The sequence below is a fragment of the Lipophrys pholis genome (genome assembly GCF_963383615.2).
Source record: "Lipophrys pholis genome assembly, chromosome: 9".
In the NCBI taxonomy this organism is placed as follows: domain Eukaryota; kingdom Metazoa; phylum Chordata; class Actinopteri; order Blenniiformes; family Blenniidae; genus Lipophrys; species Lipophrys pholis.
Genome location: NC_137639.1, coordinates 29,193,512 through 29,210,503, shown reverse-complemented (window position 1 = coordinate 29,210,503; position 16,992 = coordinate 29,193,512). Strand labels below are relative to the sequence as shown.

Sequence of the window (16,992 nt, the reverse complement as noted above, 5' to 3'; positions counted from 1 at the left end):
ATTTTTGTCATGTCTTTTATTTTCAACTCAAACTCGATGAACTACATTACCCAGAGTGCCACTCTCTAGTGGACTTGTGTTGCCTTTAAAGACAGCAGGAAATGTGAGACGTAATCACATTAAGAGATTCTGAGAGTTCCTGACTTAAAATATTACTTCTTTTTTTTTTACATTTCATATGACTTGTAACTGGTTCTCGGATTAATTATAATTATGTTTATCATTCTGTTTTTTGTCAGAAAGGACAAGGTGAAATATAAAAATTTTAATTTCGGATTTGCTTTTTAAAACATGCAGGCTGAGGAAGAACATGAAGTCTCAGAACATGCAGGCTGAGGAAGAACATGAAGTCTCAGAACATGCAGGTCTCCGGTTTGGAATCGAACCTGCGTTCCCTCGCATGTGTCGTCTTGTTTCCGAGCTTATAACGTGTCCATGAAGGCGTCTCGACCTTTCACCCGGCTCCAGCACCAGCAGCGGACCCACGGTGTGACCGTTACCGGACCGACTGTAACCGACTGCCCGCCGCCGGTCAGCCGCTGGGGCCGCGACCGAGTCCACCGGCTCCGTGAAACCGAGCCAAGCAGCGGCGGCTAGCGGCTAACGGCTAACGGTGGAAGATGGAGGAGTTCCTGATGAGCTGTCAGCAGGCCGTGAAGGTAACACACACACACACACACACACAATACATGAACACAAACACACACACAGGTTAGCACGTGAGCCTGTTCGAACGTGTGGCTCACTCTGCGGCCTGCAGGCGGCGGTGTGAGCATGCAGATGAACGTAAAACAGCCTCATTCTGAGTTGAGGATTAAAGATGAAAATTCACCCGAAACCAAAATGTGACAATTAACTTCAGGAGTACTGTTACTCCGTTACTCCCACAGGCCTCAATTACACGATCACGTTTTCAAAGTGGAAAATGAAAACTGGTTGCGTTATGGTTGTTGCTCGGTGTCGATGAAAACAAAACTTTTTGAAAATGCAGCTTTTCCGAAATGCTGATACTGCGTATGCGCACTATGATCATAGTGAATAGGTAGGATTTATTCATTATTCAATGAATGTGATTAGTGCTGTGTACTATTGAGTTTAATAGCACTTCTCCAATAAAGTGTAAATTTACTTCAACATCATCTGGAGGCACATTTAGGTTCTCACAAAAAACAATACTGAGTGTACCGAAAACAACAAAGAAAGCTTAATGGAGCTACAATGTTTACAGCATACTGTTCTATGTGTGTATTTATGGGTGTTTCTATTACATAAAAAAGGGCACCCTCTAGTGGCCCTCCATGCTAACTACATCGTTTTCAGCCTTTCCGCCGTTTCCCTGTAAAATGGACATGGTTTTTTTCCAAAAAAGCTGCATTCTAAATGCAAAACTTTTCTGGAATGAAAATTCAAAAACCTCAGCTTTGGTGTGTGGATGGACAAGATGCACATTTTCAGAAAATGATGATGTCATCGCCCCACCTCTCGGCCTTTTAACCCTGTGACGTCGCTTAACAACGACAATGGCGGACTTACATGCTCCATGTCTGTCTCCGTTTTTGGTGTATCTCTGTGGCATTGTTAGAGCGCCACCTATAGGCCTGGCATATGCACTACATTATTTTGAGTAGTTTTGGCGGTGTCGTATGGACGCCGATGTTTCCCGTTTGGACGGGAAACTTTTAAAGAACGACTACAAGGATCAATCTGATCCACCAGCAGAGCGCTGCCCATCAGAACACCTGCACAGTCTTCTGGTCTCAGGTGTTTCTCATAAGATGGTTTTAACCTGCGTCCCGGTCTCTGCCCCTCAGACCGGCTTGGCCCAGGACTCTCCGGGACTCCATGTGGTTCTGGGGAACGAGGCATGCGACCTGGACTCCATGGTGTCTGCTCTGGTCTATGCATACTTCCTGTTCAAGGTGAGTGTCTGGCTTGTCAGTTGCCGATCATGTCTGGTGGCCTCAGGTGTGACCCCCATAACCCCTCCCCCGTCTCTGTCAGACTGCACCTGGCGATGCGTTCGCTGTCCCTCTGCTGAACATCCGTCAGTCCGAGCTGCTGCTGCGCTCCGACAACCTCTTCCTGCTGCGTCAGATCGGCCTGTCTCCAGACCTTCTCATCTTCAGAGACCAACTGGACCTGCTAGCGTTGCACCGGGCCGGCCGCCTGCGCCTGACACTGGTTGACCACAATGTTCTGCCCAGGTAACCTCACACACCTGTCCAGCTAACAATACACACACCAGTCCAGCTAACAATACACACACCAGTCCAGGTGACCATAAGCACAGCTGTTCAGGTAGCCATGCGCCTCTCTCCTGCAGTTCAGACCATGACCTGGAGGGGGCGGTGGTGGAGGTGATCGACCACCACCTGCTGGAGAGGGAGACCTCACCATCCTGCCCGGTTACCGTGGAGATGGTGGGTTCTTGCGCCACCTTAGTAACAGAACGTATCATCCAGAAAGCTCCAGATATCCTGAACCAGCAGCTCGCACAACTGCTCTACGGTACACACACACACGCTCACTTTTTCCACAATTTCTTATAGTCTTATTAAAAAATGGGAAATTCTACTCACAGTAGTCCTTAATGACAATGACAAAAAGTGTGTGTGTGTGTGCGTGTGTGTGGGTGTGCGTGTGTAGCGGCGGTGGTGCTGGACTGTGTCAACATGTCCCCTGCTGCAGGTAAGGTTACATGTAAAGACAGTCAGTATGCGGCAGCGTTGGAGTCGCGGTTCCCCGGCCTGCCTCCGAGAGGCGCTCTGTTCAACGCACTGCAGAATGCCAAGTTTGACGTGTCAGGTGAGTTTGTACCCCCTGAACTCGTCCTGTACTTTGCAGTATTTAAAGCAGTTTGTGTCACAGTATTTATGTCAGTAGTTTTTTAGGTATATGGTATGTTTTAATACTTTACAGTATTTATGTTTGTATATGTTGAAGTACATACAGTGACAGTATATATTTTTCGTCCTCAGGTCTGAACACTGAACAGATGTTGTTGAAGGACATGAAAGCTGTTTCAGGAAGTTTGAATCTCGCCATCTCCGTTCTCTACATCACCCTGGAGGTCAGTGAGTACTTATACACACTAAATTAGTACAGTGTGTAGCACTGTGTGTGTGGTGTGTGTGAGACAGGACTTCCTACAGAGGGAGGGTTTGGAGGCGGAGCTGTCTTCCTTCTGTCAGAAGCTTGGATTTGATTTGCTGCTGCTGATGACGATCGCCTTCACTGAGCGCAAAGAGCCAATCAGAGAGCTGGCTGTGTTCAGCCACAGCGCCCCCGACAGGCGGCAGGTACTCCCCCGCCCCTTCTTCGCACACCTGTCATTCAATCATGGTGCAGTTGTCATGGCAACAATGTCCTCCGTCCCCAGGTGAGCCAGTACCTGGAACAAGCCCGAAGCCCCGCCCTCAACCTCAGTCCAATCAGCAGCCCCCATCCTTCCATCTCAGCCTATCAGCAGGGTGAGACGCAACCTTCCAGCCCTCACTGCCCTCCACTCACCCCTCCCCCTCCCCCACCCGCTGACCCTCATGCTCTCATTCCAGGGAACACACTTGCGTCCCGTAAGAAGCTCCTCCCCCTGGTGAAGGACTTCCTGAAGGATCGGTGTGGAGGCGGTCGCTGTAGCAACGCGGAGGATGAGGACGAAGAGGAAGAGTGTAAAGTGCCTCCTACCCCGATGAACAGCCTGGTGGACGGATGTCCTCTGGATGGAGGTCTGCCACGCATCAGTGCTCAGGACCTGGAGGACAAGTTCAGCAGGATGACCTCTGACCTCTGAGCTGTCAATCATCAACGCCATTGTCACCACGGAGACGGTCACTGAAGAACCAGATCCAGAACCATCATCTGTTAAACATAAAGACTTGGACCTGCATTAAGATCTGGAGTGTTGGCTGGTTCAAAGTGTACCTTCAAAATAAATGTTTCCAAAGATTTCTTTTACTCTTTGTTTCTACTTTCTTCACTGAATCCGAACAGGAAGTTACCATCACAAATTAGCATTTGTGGCTAAACTGTTAGCATTCATTCAATATCAATGTTTTAGAATTATTATTGTGAAAGGAGGCGTTTTATTTTTTATCTGTGGTTAATGACCTTTTTTTTTTTTTTTTTTTTTTAACTTTCTTGGGTTTTTTAACAAATCATGTTCTAACACGGATGCACATTTTGCGTATTGTCACTTTCTAAGAAAAACAAAAACTCAACAAAAAATCAACAAATGAAATAAATCAACCAAAAGATCTTGGCAGACCTTGAGAGTGGAGAGACTGTGGAGGAGTGATCTGCTGGGTTCAGCCAGCAGTTAAAGACATAATCATCCTGCTTGACCTTTGACCCTGACGCATCTCTACCACCCACACCCGCTGAACAACCGCATCACAGCTGACATCACACTGCACACAGTCGGTACATCTAACAGGACCCATGTTCGATTCCTGATTGACACTGAAGGTTTTGACTTTCAGGAATGAAGTCGCGTGTGGCAAAGCTCACCTGTGTGGTGACGTTTTGAGGTGTCAGGTGACCCTGAGGAAGCCCACCATTCCCTGATTGCTGAATATTAATGCGGCCTCACCTGCCTGCACGGTGCAGGTGGAGTCTGCACCAATCGCAGAGCAGCTCTGCGCTGAAATGCAGCTCAACCTGTCGGGCAGAACGAGGCGGGCGAGCCTCTCTGACACACACACACATACACACACACACACACGCACACAAAGAGACGGTCAGACGTGTGGTCAAAACACGCTGTGACATCATCGTGACATCATGAGCTCCCCCACAGAAACTCAACACGGGTATGTTTGAACATTTGATATTCACACCTGAAGCCACCATACAGCTTTCTGTCTCTCTCTCTCTCTCTCTCTCTCTCTCTCTCTCTCTTTGTTTCTCTCTCTCTCTTGCTCTCTCTCTGTCTGTTTTTCTTTCTGTTTTGAGTTTTCCTTGTGGTCAGTCAGTGATGGGTTCACTGCTCTTGGTTCTCTCCTGCCATGGGATCAGATGTTCTCTGTGTGACCTGAGGTCTTGTCATGGTGTCGGACAAAGCAGAGAACCAGGAGCAGATTCTTCATCCATCGTTCTGCTTCTGTCCGTGACATCACCTCTGTCCACGATCTGTTTCCAGGATTCATACTGTTTCACACTGGACGACGTCAAAAATGGTTTTGTGGTCTTTTTTTGGTCCAAAGCTCTCCAACAATCCCTCAAAGACTTCCAGAACTCTCTTGAATCTTCGGCTCTTCCCAGCTCAGTCACGATTTGCAGTTTCCTTCTGAAGAAGCCTTTGAGTTGCTGTTTCCCCAAACCTACTCCAGCACTGGAACTGTTGGTCAAACTTTTGGAAAACTTCTTACATTATTCTGAAAGAAACTTTCTTGGAATGTCCTGAAGGATCCTCGAGCCTGCTGGAACTCCTCTGGAACCACTTGGAGGACTGCTGGAACCCTTGAAACGAGCAGCTGCGAGCCTCCTGAAAAACCTCTTCGACTTTTTCTTGAACCATCTGAGCAAACCGTGAAGCCCCGGGTGTTTAAGAATCTCCTCAAAGAAGACGACAGGAAGTTGTGCTTGTAAGAAAATAACTGCAGGAAGCCTGAAAGGGGTCTCAACACCGTGGAACTCTTCAAGGACTGCCACTGTCCTCGGCTGCAGGATCGACCGTCAGTCCTGATGTTCCCCGCTCAACCCGTGGAAACAAGACCCTTCACCTGAAGGAGGACAGCCTGCACCTGACACCTACACACATTGGTGTGATTACCTGGATGTGCTTACCAGCACGGCTCCAAATACAGGACGAAAGCCACTGTCTCAGGTGTGCCTGCACGATAGCGGTTTGGCAAGTTAGTTCAGTCTGATCTGATTCAGAGCGAACAGCCGGTGAACTGAACACACTCACCTGTGGACAGGTGAGGCTCACCTGAACAGCGTGTTGACAGACGACCGTGCTCACAAGGTCAACGTCTTGTTTATGTCCATGCAGGGCTGCTGCTGCTGTTGTTGCTGCTGCTGCCGGGGCCCCCGGTCCCCCCAACATCCAGGGCATGGAGCTGAATGAGGAGTGGCAGGATGACGGCTTCCCAAGGTCAGAGGTCAAAACAACAACAGATGCTAACAAAGAGCAGTGCTAATCAGACCAAAGTGACACTGACGGATGTTTACTGAACTAGCTGGTGCTAGTAATAAATACTGAAAGAAAGTGTTACCAGATACTAAAGTAAACTGTCGGAACCACCGACAGGTGACACTAACAAATGCTGACTGGAAATAATGACTGCTGACAGAAGCTAACATATATCAGCTCAAGCTAACAGGCGCTGACAGATGCTAACGAGACTTAAAAGATGATCAAATCCATTGTCAGATGCAAACTGAAGCTAACAGGACTTGGCTAAAGCCAACATAAGCTATGTAAGGCTAACTGAAGCTAACAGGTGCCATCTGAGGAAAACAGATATAAACTGTAGCTAAACGATGCTAGCCAACTTTCTTAACCAAGCTCGTGTCTCGCTGTTGTTTTGATGGTCCAGGCCGCTCCCCGAGGATTGTGGGAGTCCAGAGGAGGCAGGAAGTCCAGCAGAAGACGGAGGATGCCCAGGTGAACATCCTGTTTGTGTTTATAAGAGCTTCATTGTCTAATCTTAACCAATATTGTTCTTCAAAATAAAAGCCTCTGCTTCCCCTGCCACCTGTTGTAACCTTAGCCCCGCCCACCAGCCTGGCCCTATCGGGTACAGTTGGAGGAGGAGGTAAGAAGCGCCTCCCGGCCCCGCCTCTCAACCTCACTCTAGGTCGCCGTGACTCGAACAATGACAGCTTCTCTGCGGCCGCGCTGTCGGCGTCGCCAGACGAGACGCCGTCACTCGACATCAACCTGGAAGCTCTGGAGACGCCATCGGACAGCGAGACGGAAACTCTGCCGGATGGCATCTACGACCTGGAGTGGGAAGGTGAGACACACTGAGAGAACCACTGAAGGGCACGGTTAGAGATTGACCTCTGACCCCTCTCTGACAGACGACCTCCCTCGGATGGAGAGGGGCGGAGCGGCAGGCGTGGTCAGGAGCCCGGTGGAGCCGTCTGAGGGTCTAATGGAGTTCGACCAGGTAGACGGCAGTGGGCGTCGCTGGAGGAGATTCTGCATCTCTGGACACGAATACCAAGTCAACATGAGTGTCCTGGAGCCATATCTGCAGGTCCTGTCACATGGAGGTCAGGAGGTCATTCACACACCTGTAACACACCTGTAACGAAATTCACACATCTGGAACAAACATGTAACACACCTGTAACACACCTGTAACACACTCATGGGAGAAACACCCACACCTGTGTGTGTGTTACTGTGAGAAACCTGGAACCTGAAATTTGTGAAGCTGAAGTCCTCTGTGTGGGATTTGTTATCAGGTTACTATGGCGACGGAATGAACGCCATCATCCTCTTCACTTCCTGTTACCTGCCGGAGAACACGGTGGAAAACTACGAGTATGTGATGGACAACCTGTTCAGGTGAGGGCCTGTGGTCTAAAGGGGAGATTGACGAGCACCTGGATGCAGATGTCACAGCACCTGTGTGTGTGTTCAGGTACATAGTGGGCACCTTGGACCTGATGGTCTCGGAGAACTACCTGCTGGTCTACCTGTGCGCCATGGCTCCCAGGAACAAACTGCCGGCCATCAAGTGGCTCCATCAGTGCTACCTGTCGATCGACCGGAGGTGCGACGGTTTTACTCACCTGGGCTTACCTGAGGAATGGAGTTATGCCTCACCATGGTCTCCGTTGCGGAAGGTTGTAATCTGAGTGCTGATGTTGTTTCCAGGCTGAAGAAGGACCTGAAAGGTCTGCTGGTTGTCCATCCTGCCTGGTACGTCAGAGCCATGCTGACACTGGTAAAGCCCTTCATCAGGTACGCACACACACTCTTGGTCCAGCCTGAACTCAGACTCAGATGTTCATGGAGTTTATTGCAGTATTTTTCAGATGGCACTAAGTTGATTTGATTATTGTCTCAATGTGGTTGTTGAATTTCAGGTCTGAGCTCATAATTACACCCAGATTTCTGCCTTGATTTATTGTCTTGAGGGAGTCAAGATGAGTGCTGACCTTTACCCTCTCTCTTTGAGAGTATTTACTGACACTGATATATAGAGCTATGTGTGATATGCATAATTATTATAGGGGATGTTGTAATGTTCCATCATCAGAGCCAGAGGAGGCAATAAAATATGCCCGAGGATGGAGCCTTGAGGAACCCCAAAAGGGATTTTCATATGCACAGATTCATAATTACCCATTGATAGTTCCTATCCTATATGTAAGATTTAACTCAATTTAATGGAGTGCCAGAATATCCCAACCCTTTGTAAGTCTGTTGAGCAATATGTTGCTGTGTGGAAAGCAGCACTAAGATCCGCTGACAGTAAAACTAAAGATGTGAAACTGTAGATGTGTCACTGCTCACATAATGTAGCATACGTAGCTTCCTTAGCTTCTGTAGCTCATGTAGCTCCTCAGACCTTTGACATTTTACCTTCGCAGTGAGAAGTTCAGCAAGAAGCTCCAGTTTGTTCACAGTTTGCAGCAACTTTCTGAGTTCATCCCCACAGAAACTCTTCAAATCCCAGACGCCATCCGCCAGTAAGAGCTCTACTGTGTTTCTACTGTCATTATATTGTAATTGTACAGTGTCATTCGACTGATTCTACTGACTGTGTGTCTCTATGTTCTGCAGGTTTGATGCGAAGTTGAACAGGTGACAGCGTTTGGTTTTTTAGAGGTCAGAGGTCATAAGGAGCGACTGAAATTTGACCTTCTGTACAGATGAGCGGATTTATTTTTGTTTTTTTAGGGTCGAGCTGAACACACACCAAAGACACACACACACACACACACACAGATGCTCTGTGTTTTCATATTTTAATATTTTGTTCTGTTCAAGTAAATATTAATTAAAATTTCACATTTTATTCATTGTCATTGTGTATTCTTTTATTTCATTTCCATCATGATGATACTTTCGTCATTACTCTGTTTGTGTCTGAGAAGCGGCTTTTGCCCCCCCGCCCCCTGCCCTGTGTACCTCTGAGGGGCAAATGCCCCATGCGGATCAACAAATAAACACTGATCAGAAAAGAACAACAACCATCTCAGAGTTGCGCAAGCAGGGGGCGGTACTGCGACTTTAAGATAATCGACGTCATCAGGCTTTGGACCATCAGAGAAGCGGGCTCCGCGGAAGTTCCCGCCCCCTCAGAGAAACCGCCATCATGAAAACACAGAACAGAGTGTGAGACGCACTTAACATCATCTGCAGGTAAAACTCCTCTCTCCTCCTTCGGCCTCCACTCTGCTCCTCCGACCCCTTCTTTGCTTGTCCAGCTGTGCATGCGCACTCTCCTCCGGCTGTTAGATGGCGCGTGGCTCGGTCTCTCGCATCATTATCGCTTCGCATTAGCCCGTGGCTGTTAGCCGCGCTAACAGTCGTTCTCACTCCCGCGACGTCCGAACTAACCAGCAGACTAGTTAAACTCTAGTTAAACTAGTTAACAGCTTCTCTCGAGGCTGCGCGCGGCGGCGTCTCAGACTAGTTGATGTCAGCCCGCCAGACAGGACGAAGTTAGCTTCCCGTTGGGGGGCGGTTCCGCTCATCAATAATAAAAGAATAAAGTCAGTCTGAGCAAAGTTACCGCGGTTCTGTTTTCGTTTATATTCTCACTAACAGACGGACACATTTCACGGATCATTAACTTCATCACAGGAAGTTGTCTCGTCCAACCGGACGTTTCCAAGTTAAAATAAATGTGACAACGTGAAGTTTCTTACGTCGTCGATTCGGAAACGAACTTCAGCGGTGACAGGCGCCGTTTGAAAGCTGCCCGCGCGCCAATCCGCGTGACGTCAGAGTCACGAATCCGCACTTATAAATAATAGTTTTCTCCAAGAAGAAGAACATTAAAACACATGTTAGGGTTTTTCTTTCTTCAAAAGAAGCTGCCGTTTTAATTAAAGTATTCAATATTGAATTTTTTTAAGGTCTTCCCTTAAAAAGTGAATAATTTGAATTTACATCTTTACTGTCCAAATAATGTACTGTGGACTGATATATAAATTTCATCAATTTGAACTGTAAACAAAAATACAAAACCTATATTAACCCTCTCAATGTGATGTTTTAATGTAAACAACCCATTTTTTCTTTTTTTAAAAATTCAGTATATTGATGCTTTCCTTGCTCGATTAAAGTTTATTTTTTGTAAATAGTGGGTCACGATAATCATTTAGGTATTTTTAACTCTTTCTCTATCTCCATATTTTGTGTTTTGGAAATACATCTTGTTGCATCTCCAGTAGTGATAAATTATATTACATGAGAATGGTCGCGTTTGACCAAAGGACAATGGAGGGGTCTGATAGGCTCTCTCTCTCTCAGGATTCACAGGACACGATGAGTGAGGTGGCGGAAGAAGTGATGGACAGCCCCGTCCAGTCGGAGGACGAAGTGGAGCAGCAGAAGCAGTCTTCAGAGGGAGGAGACGGCCAGCAGAGTCACTCCAGAGCAGCCGGTGAGCGACGGGAGGACGCGTTGTTCATGATAAAACAACATTTTATTCAAATGCTCACAGACACTGTACAAGAACAAGTTGTTTCAGCCCTAAAGCAGAGTTGACATCTTCGGATACAAGATGTGAAGTGCAAACTGATTCCTGTTTGTTTGTTGTCTGCAGCTGGTGGAGACCTGATTCAGGGGAAGCGGGTGAAGAAGACGGTGGAGCGGTTGGATCTTCAGGCACCAAAGCAGCGGGAGAAGATTCGAGTCGGAGACGGTGAGTGTGGCGGCGTACGACTGCGTGCTCGGTGTGATGGGTGCTCACATTCACGGCGTGTTCCGTTCCCCAGGCTGTGGAGAAAAGCTGGGAGAAATCCCTCGAACCAACTACCAGATCACCAAGATGAAGCCAGCCGACCTGAAACCTCTTCACATGGTGCTGTTCGACCGGCCCGGGAAGGTCTGTCTGTCTGTCTGTCTGTCTGTCTGTCTGTCTGTCTGTCTCTTTGTGTGTGTGTGTTAACCCTCTCAATGAAAATGTGTGTGTGAATGTGTCCTTAGATGGCGTCCATAAAGAAGAGCCTGCGTCTGTTTAATGGATTCTCCTTTGACTCTGACAGCGAACAGTTCAACAAGAAACGAGACAAAATGCTGAAGTGAGTCACTCACTCACTCACTCACTCTCACACACACACACAGAGCTCTGTTCATTGAGAATATTTGTCATTTCAATATTCAGAAGTTCCAACTTCACGAACTCCAAGCTGAAGGTGATGTGCAGCGTTCTCGACCTGGAGAAGAAAGGAACTCACTCAGACCTGGTGGACAGAATCCTCACGTTTCTCACATCACCCAAGAGCAGTGGCAAGGTGAGACACCTGAACCACCCCTCCCCCACCCCCCCACCTATGGTGGGCAGGTTTTAAACTGACCTCTGTCCTGTGACCGTGTTCTGGCAGCGGCTCCTCGTCAAGAAGAAGAAGAAGTCCAAGAAGAAGCTGTCCGGCGACGACTCAACACCTCAGACCAAGAAGAAGAAGACGAACAAACCCAAAGCCAACAGCTCCTCGCCCTCCCCCAAGAAGTCCAAAGCAGGCAACAAGTCCAAGGCCATTGTCATGGACTCCAGCAGCGATGAAGACGAAGAGGAGGAAGAAGAGGAGGCCGAGGTGATGGCCGAGGAGAAACCATCAGAGAAGGAGAACAGCTCGGAGGAGGAGAAGTCTGAGGAGGAGGAGGAGGAGGAGGAGGAGGTGAGTGTACAGCGGAACATTATGCCTCCTTGATGGAGTCTTCATCAGCTCATGATGTTTCTCTACCTAGACTGACGAAGACCATCTGACATCAATACTTTTAAAACGATACAATATCGATCTTCTACAATATCGGCATCCGGGGGAAATACATACCAGTACCTTCATCTCTCAAAGCAGACGTCTGACTTAACTTTGGTTTCAGAACTAAAAAGCAGAGTAATGAATTGGACCACTTTCCTTCACTAAGGCTTGTAGAAACAGTCTGCATGTCAAGGTGCTGAATCTGATACACCTGTGGTCATGGAAAAGTTCAGAACCCCTGAATTCAATGATTTGGAGAGCTGAGCAAATACTTTCGGTGATCCAGCGTACATATGGCGTCGTGACTTCCCTGACGATAACCAGCTCTGAATCACTGAAGAACCGAATGGAGACTGAATGAAGATCAGAGTGTGGAAACATCACCAGTCTTGTAATTAACTAGTTGAACAGGATGATCAATGAACGCATCGGTTCCATCAGTCATGTTCGTCCAGGATGTTCACGCGTTCTGCAGAAAGTCTGCAGGTCTTCAGAGGGCGCCGCCTAAGTTCTCATCGGTAACATTTACTGTGTTCTAGACAGTCGGGAACTTGCCTCATTAATTCCTCTATGATCTCTGCCTGTTTCAGGCATCCAAATCCAAGTCTGGACGAACGTCCAGCGCTGCGAAGAAACAGCCCGGAAAAAGACCCCGAACAGCAGGAAAGAGGAGCCCCGCCCCCAGGAAGAGAACCAAGAAGTCTTCGGAACAGTCCGAGTCCCAATCCAAGTCCGAGTCAGAGTCCGAGTCTGACAGCCAGCACCAGGTAGGGCGCAAGGATGTACGTACACGCACACACGCACACACACACACACACACACACACACACACACACACACACACACACTTACTTAAAAATAATTGTTGGTCTTTCAGGCTAAGAAGAAGAAGAAACCTTTAGCTAAAACAAAAAAGGCTGACAGCAGCAGCAACAGCAAGAACACACACACAGGTGAGTGGACCAATCAGAGAGCAGCTCACTTGAGGAGGCAGGCACTCACTGACTCACACAATGACAGTGACTCAGTACTGCCTCCCAGTGGACATCAAAGGAAAGGCAGAGCGGTACAATGATCTGTGTGTGTGTGTGTGTGTGTGTGTGTGTGTGTGTGTGTGTGTGTAGCTGAGGACAGCTCTGATGACGACGAGCCTCTCATCAAGATGATAAAAAAAGCGCCGAGTGACGATCAGCTGAAGGCGACGCTGCAGAACCTCCTGAAGGAGGCCAACCTGGAGGAGATGACCATGAAGCAGATCTGTCAGAGGGTGAGTCTGCTGCTGCTCTTACTCGTCCTCTTCCTCTTGGCCTGTCTTCCTGATCGACCCTGTGTCTCTTTCAGGTGTTTGACTTGTATCCTGAACATGATCTGAGCAGCAGGAAAGATTTCATCAAACAGACTGTCAAAGCTGTAAGTATACGTACACACACACACACACACACACACATTCATTCTGGGATCACAGTTAAATGTTCTGTGTGTTTTGTGTTTTTAGCTTCTGACATGAAGACGTGGAGCAGCACTTTTTTTGTTTGTTTTGTTTTTTAATTTGTTTGTTGAATGTTCTTAAGTCCGACTGGTTTTTATCTCTGAAGTCAGTTTACAGTTCGTCTCTGACTCATTAAACGTTTTTGAACTCAACTCGTCCGCTTGTCTTCATCACATTGACGATGAACTCAGTCCAAATGTCCACTCTGAGTGTCCACACTGCGCTGGACTAATTAAATCGACATTCCACATCCTGGAATCGTCTCCGAGGAGTTCTACCGTCTCCGGAAGACGAAACGCTGAACTGTAGCGCTGGTTATGAAGCTGGTTAGCCTGTTGGCGGCTCATAGTGCATCCTCGTCCGATTGGCTGCAGGGTGATGGCGAGGCAATGTGGTCCTGTCATTGGCTGTCACTCTCTCCCAGCAGCCAATAGGTGGTCATCTTGCCTTTTCCTTTGATGTCGATGTCTCCCCTCGACTCCAACTGGAACCAGTTGAACTCCAGCAGGATGTCACGAGTCGCAGCCGATACGTGGATCTTCAGGGCTACACACACACACACACACACACCTTTAGTCATTACTTTGTTGTTTTACTTTCTAGTTAATAAAGGAGAGAATATCTACAATGTGCTACGGGAGAACAGAGGAACGTCCTGTGTGTTTATAATGTAAAAAAGTATTAGACTGGATAGAATAAAAGATTAGGGGTGTGTGCGTGCGTGTGTACGCGTGCCTACCTTCTCCAGTGGACTCCATACGTGATGACGTGTTGACAGTGTCTCCAAACAAACAGTACCGCGGCATCTTGAGACCCACAACTCCTGCACATACAGGACCTGCAGACACACAAACAGGCTGATCCTGCACTGCTGTGTGTGTGTGTGTGTGTGTGTGTGTGTGTGTGTGTGTGTGTGTGTGTGTGTGTCCACTCACCGCTGTGGATCCCGATGCGGAGCTTGAGCTGCTGCTGGGAGCGGTGGCGGATCCTGAAGCTCCGCACGGCGTGCAGCAGGGCGAGCGCCATGCGGGCGATCTCTCTGCCGTGCAGGTTCCCGTTCCTCACCGGCAGCCCCGACACCACCATGTAGGCGTCGCCGATGGTCTCCACCTGGGGGCGCCACAGTCAAAGACGTTCTCACAGGTTCTCTTGACGCTCAGTAGGTTCTCCTAAAGTTCTAGTGTTTGCGTTTGTGTTTCACCTTGTAAACATCAAAGTTGTCGATGATGGCGTCGAAGCAAGTGTAGAGGTCGTTCAGCAGAGTCACCACCTGCACACACATCTTGATCATTATCTTCATCACCATCCTCCTCCTCACTTCCCTCCTCCTCCTCCTCACCTCCAGAGGCGTGCTCTCTGCCGATAGGGAGGTGAATCCCACGATGTCGCTGAAATAGATCGTAACTGAGTCGAAAGCTTCAGCTTGAACCGTCTCTCCTCGTTTGAGCTGCTCAGCAACAGAACTGAGAAACAGAACCGAGACACAATAGAACTGACTTTGTGGTAATTATGTCACTTCCTGTTTCAGCAGCAGCTCATTTCATCACTACTACATTGTTAATTGTAGCTTGTTCAGCACCAAAGGTTCAAATTTGTTCTCTAGCTTAGCTCAGCGTTAGCATTGGTGATGGCTAACGAGCAGGAGGGATCACGTCACTCCAATATTAACTTCTCTTCACCGGCTTCCTGTTGAATCTGGAGTAGAATTTAAAACACTACTTTTAACGTATAAAGTTCTTAACAGCCAGACTCCATAAGAGTTCTTAGTCCCATATCACCCAGTTCTGGCATATTAGAGGTTCCTATAGGTTTTCTAGAAGTAGAATGGAAGGCAGAGAATAGTTACTGAGGAAGTATCTGGTAGAGGAGGTTCTCGGCCTTGCGTTTCTCTTCATGATAAGCTTGAGTTCGTTCCTCCACCAGTTCCTCCAGGTTGTTGGCGTACTGCTCCATACGGGACAGGAGGTTATCCAGGATGTTTGAACCATAATCTCTGAGGAGGCAGGAGGAGACGAGACGTTAGTGCTCGACTCCGTGGAAACACACAGGAAGTGAGTGTCTGCAGTGATACACAGCAGGTTGAGCCGTCTCCCCCCCCGTCCCTCTCCATCACCGTCCTCCATCCCTCCGTACTTGTTCTGTTTGCGCAGTAGAACTCGGATCTGGTTGAACTCGGGTCTCTCGGTGGGTTCCTCGGCCCAGCAGCGCTGCATCAGCTGACCCAGCTCCGGACTGTGGGTCTCGGGGTCCACAGTGGGCCGCAGGCAGGGCCACTCGCCCAGGATCACCCGGTCCACGATCTCTGAGGGTTCAACAACGGGGGGGGGGGGGGGGGGTTAGTTTCTGGCGTTAGCGTCTGGACTTTGTGACGTTATTCACTGCCGATGGCCCTGATCGCGTCTCACCTTTAGGACTGAGTGGCTCGCCTTCCAGGTAGAATGCTCCTCGTCGCAGCGCCACCTCCTGTAGAATGATTCCAAAGCTATAGACATCTCCTTTCTGAGTTCCCTGAGGAGGCGGAGACTCCATCCTGAGGAGCTCCGGCGCCATCCACAACTTCTCTGCAGGCGCAGCAGGAGGAAGAAACTCAGTTAAAGTCTCTTCGTTCAACATAAACAGGAGTCAGCAGGAAGAACCAGAGAGCTTATCGAGACGAGTCGATTCATTTTACTCTATGAAAGAAAAAACAAAATCGGCCGATGTCACTTCCTGCACAGACAGGAAGTGGCATGGCGGCGCAGCGGGACGTGTGGTGGGACTCACTGGCGTAGTAGGCGTGAGCGTCGCCGACCGATTCGTCCTCGGACCTGAAGCTGGACAGTCCGTAATCTGTGATCTTTAACACGAATCGGTTATCGACCACACAGTTGGAGGACTTCAACTTCCCGTGAGACAAGATCACACTGTTCTGGAGGAACAGCATTCCCTGCAGGAGGAGAGGAGGAGGGAAGGTCAACCCGAGGACTGGACCCTCTCTGACGGTTTCCACGACGATGTTACCTTGACAATGTCGTTGATGAGGGAGTATTTGAACATCCAGTCCAGAGTGATGCTGTCGTTCTCCAGGATGTCCTGCCGACAGAGAGACCACACAAATCCAACAGTTTCACACAGAACCGGTGTTTAGATGAGTGCACGGGCAGGTGTGACGGGGTACCTGCAGGCTGCCCCGGGGGCAGTACTCGGTGAGGATGCAGATGTTGGGGGGGTCGATGCACGCCCCGATGAACCGGGTCAAGTGCTCGTTCTGAACGTCTCTAATCTGAACACAAGCATCCATTCAGAAAAGGGTGTTTTCCAACGTGAGCTCTGCAATCTGAGGGGTTTGAGGAACTCACGTGTTTGAGCTGGAAGAGGACTTGTCTGTTCAGCTCGATGCGTTTTCTGTTGCTGTATTTAATAGCCGCGATGTTTCCCTGAAGCAGCGGAAAGAGTTCATGTTTACAGCCTGCAGGAGGCGCTGCTCCTCCACTGGATGCTCAGCAGCAGGAGGAGGAGGACAAAGAGCAGTGATATTAGGAGCTGACCTTGTAGTATCCGGTCTTTGCAAAGACCTGCAGGTTCCCGTCAGCGGTAATCAGGGAGCCGTAGTTTGAACCTCTCTGAAA

General features: G+C 48.6%; 4 protein-coding genes across 6 annotated transcripts in view; 3 read left to right on the top strand and 1 right to left on the bottom strand.

The window, feature by feature from the left end:
- The first annotated feature begins 431 nt into the window (after positions 1 to 431).
- Positions 432 to 3,948, top strand: prune (prune exopolyphosphatase). The gene is made up of 9 exons (XM_080472514.1): positions 432 to 659; positions 1,812 to 1,919; positions 2,002 to 2,204; positions 2,324 to 2,508; positions 2,647 to 2,805; positions 2,979 to 3,070; positions 3,141 to 3,299; positions 3,380 to 3,470; positions 3,555 to 3,948. The coding sequence occupies exons 1-9, from the start codon at positions 621 to 623 to the stop codon at positions 3,788 to 3,790; spliced, it is 1,272 nt and encodes a 423-aa protein (XP_080328640.1). The 5' UTR covers positions 432 to 620; the 3' UTR covers positions 3,791 to 3,948.
- A 717-nt stretch (positions 3,949 to 4,665) lies between these two features.
- bnipl (BCL2 interacting protein like) lies at positions 4,666 to 8,987 on the top strand. Of its 2 annotated transcripts, none has more exons than XM_080471126.1 (10): positions 4,666 to 4,808; positions 5,993 to 6,094; positions 6,540 to 6,607; positions 6,714 to 6,959; positions 7,027 to 7,221; positions 7,417 to 7,519; positions 7,596 to 7,727; positions 7,832 to 7,918; positions 8,551 to 8,649; positions 8,744 to 8,987. In XM_080471126.1, exons 1-10 carry the CDS (start codon positions 4,780 to 4,782, stop codon positions 8,766 to 8,768), a joined length of 1,086 nt encoding a protein of 361 aa, XP_080327252.1. In that variant the 5' UTR covers positions 4,666 to 4,779; the 3' UTR covers positions 8,769 to 8,987. The 2 variants fall into 2 exon arrangements, with proteins under 2 accessions (XP_080327252.1, XP_080327253.1); XM_080471127.1 differs by lacking the exon at positions 4,666 to 4,808 and adding an exon at positions 5,138 to 5,918.
- A 138-nt stretch (positions 8,988 to 9,125) lies between these two features.
- Positions 9,126 to 13,534, top strand: dek (DEK proto-oncogene). Of its 2 annotated transcripts, none has more exons than XM_080471125.1 (12): positions 9,126 to 9,325; positions 10,442 to 10,574; positions 10,737 to 10,835; positions 10,909 to 11,018; positions 11,120 to 11,214; positions 11,298 to 11,427; positions 11,518 to 11,811; positions 12,486 to 12,662; positions 12,773 to 12,848; positions 13,020 to 13,162; positions 13,237 to 13,305; positions 13,391 to 13,534. In XM_080471125.1, the coding sequence occupies exons 2-12, from the start codon at positions 10,457 to 10,459 to the stop codon at positions 13,400 to 13,402; spliced, it is 1,323 nt and encodes a 440-aa protein (XP_080327251.1). In that variant the 5' UTR covers positions 9,126 to 9,325; positions 10,442 to 10,456; the 3' UTR covers positions 13,403 to 13,534. The 2 variants fall into 2 exon arrangements, with proteins under 2 accessions (XP_080327251.1, XP_080327250.1); XM_080471124.1 differs by having other exon boundaries at positions 12,486 to 12,677.
- The window catches only part of LOC308114328 (atrial natriuretic peptide receptor 1-like), a 17,863-nt gene continuing 14,324 nt past the window's right edge, over positions 13,454 to 16,992 (bottom strand). Inside the window, exons 10-22 of the mRNA XM_080471123.1 lie at positions 16,912 to 16,986; positions 16,723 to 16,800; positions 16,542 to 16,646; positions 16,385 to 16,456; positions 16,148 to 16,310; positions 15,790 to 15,945; positions 15,518 to 15,686; positions 15,231 to 15,377; positions 14,724 to 14,847; positions 14,586 to 14,654; positions 14,320 to 14,494; positions 14,124 to 14,222; positions 13,454 to 13,930 (exon numbers count right to left, since the gene is read on the bottom strand). Of these exons, the coding sequence (XP_080327249.1) occupies positions 13,785 to 13,930; positions 14,124 to 14,222; positions 14,320 to 14,494; positions 14,586 to 14,654; positions 14,724 to 14,847; positions 15,231 to 15,377; positions 15,518 to 15,686; positions 15,790 to 15,945; positions 16,148 to 16,310; positions 16,385 to 16,456; positions 16,542 to 16,646; positions 16,723 to 16,800; positions 16,912 to 16,986 (1,578 nt within the window). The 3' untranslated portion in view covers positions 13,454 to 13,784. The remainder of the gene's footprint in view (positions 13,931 to 14,123; positions 14,223 to 14,319; positions 14,495 to 14,585; positions 14,655 to 14,723; positions 14,848 to 15,230; positions 15,378 to 15,517; positions 15,687 to 15,789; positions 15,946 to 16,147; positions 16,311 to 16,384; positions 16,457 to 16,541; positions 16,647 to 16,722; positions 16,801 to 16,911; positions 16,987 to 16,992) is intronic.

What these genes read in the sequence shown, in the direction of transcription:
- prune (XM_080472514.1), top strand. Translation starts at nt 621, where the DNA reads ATGGAGGAGTTCCTGATGAGCTGTCAGCAGGCCGTGAAG. An exon ending in TGCCAAGTTTGACGTGTCAG is followed by an intron (nt 2,806 to 2,978) that starts GTGAGTTTGTAC and finishes TTTCGTCCTCAG; the next exon opens with GTCTGAACACTGAACAGATG. An exon ending in CATCTCAGCCTATCAGCAGG is followed by an intron (nt 3,471 to 3,554) that starts GTGAGACGCAAC and finishes CTCTCATTCCAG; the next exon opens with GGAACACACTTGCGTCCCGT.
- bnipl (XM_080471126.1), top strand. Translation starts at nt 4,780, where the DNA reads ATGAGCTCCCCCACAGAAACTCAACACGG. An exon ending in CCCACAGAAACTCAACACGG is followed by an intron (nt 4,809 to 5,992) that starts GTATGTTTGAAC and finishes ATGTCCATGCAG; the next exon opens with GGCTGCTGCTGCTGTTGTTG. An exon ending in CTACGACCTGGAGTGGGAAG is followed by an intron (nt 6,960 to 7,026) that starts GTGAGACACACT and finishes CCTCTCTGACAG; the next exon opens with ACGACCTCCCTCGGATGGAG.
- dek (XM_080471124.1), top strand. Translation starts at nt 10,457, where the DNA reads ATGAGTGAGGTGGCGGAAGAAGTGATGGACAGCCCCGTCCAGTCGGAG. An exon ending in TGTTCGACCGGCCCGGGAAG is followed by an intron (nt 11,019 to 11,119) that starts GTCTGTCTGTCT and finishes ATGTGTCCTTAG; the next exon opens with ATGGCGTCCATAAAGAAGAG. An exon ending in CACCCAAGAGCAGTGGCAAG is followed by an intron (nt 11,428 to 11,517) that starts GTGAGACACCTG and finishes GTGTTCTGGCAG; the next exon opens with CGGCTCCTCGTCAAGAAGAA.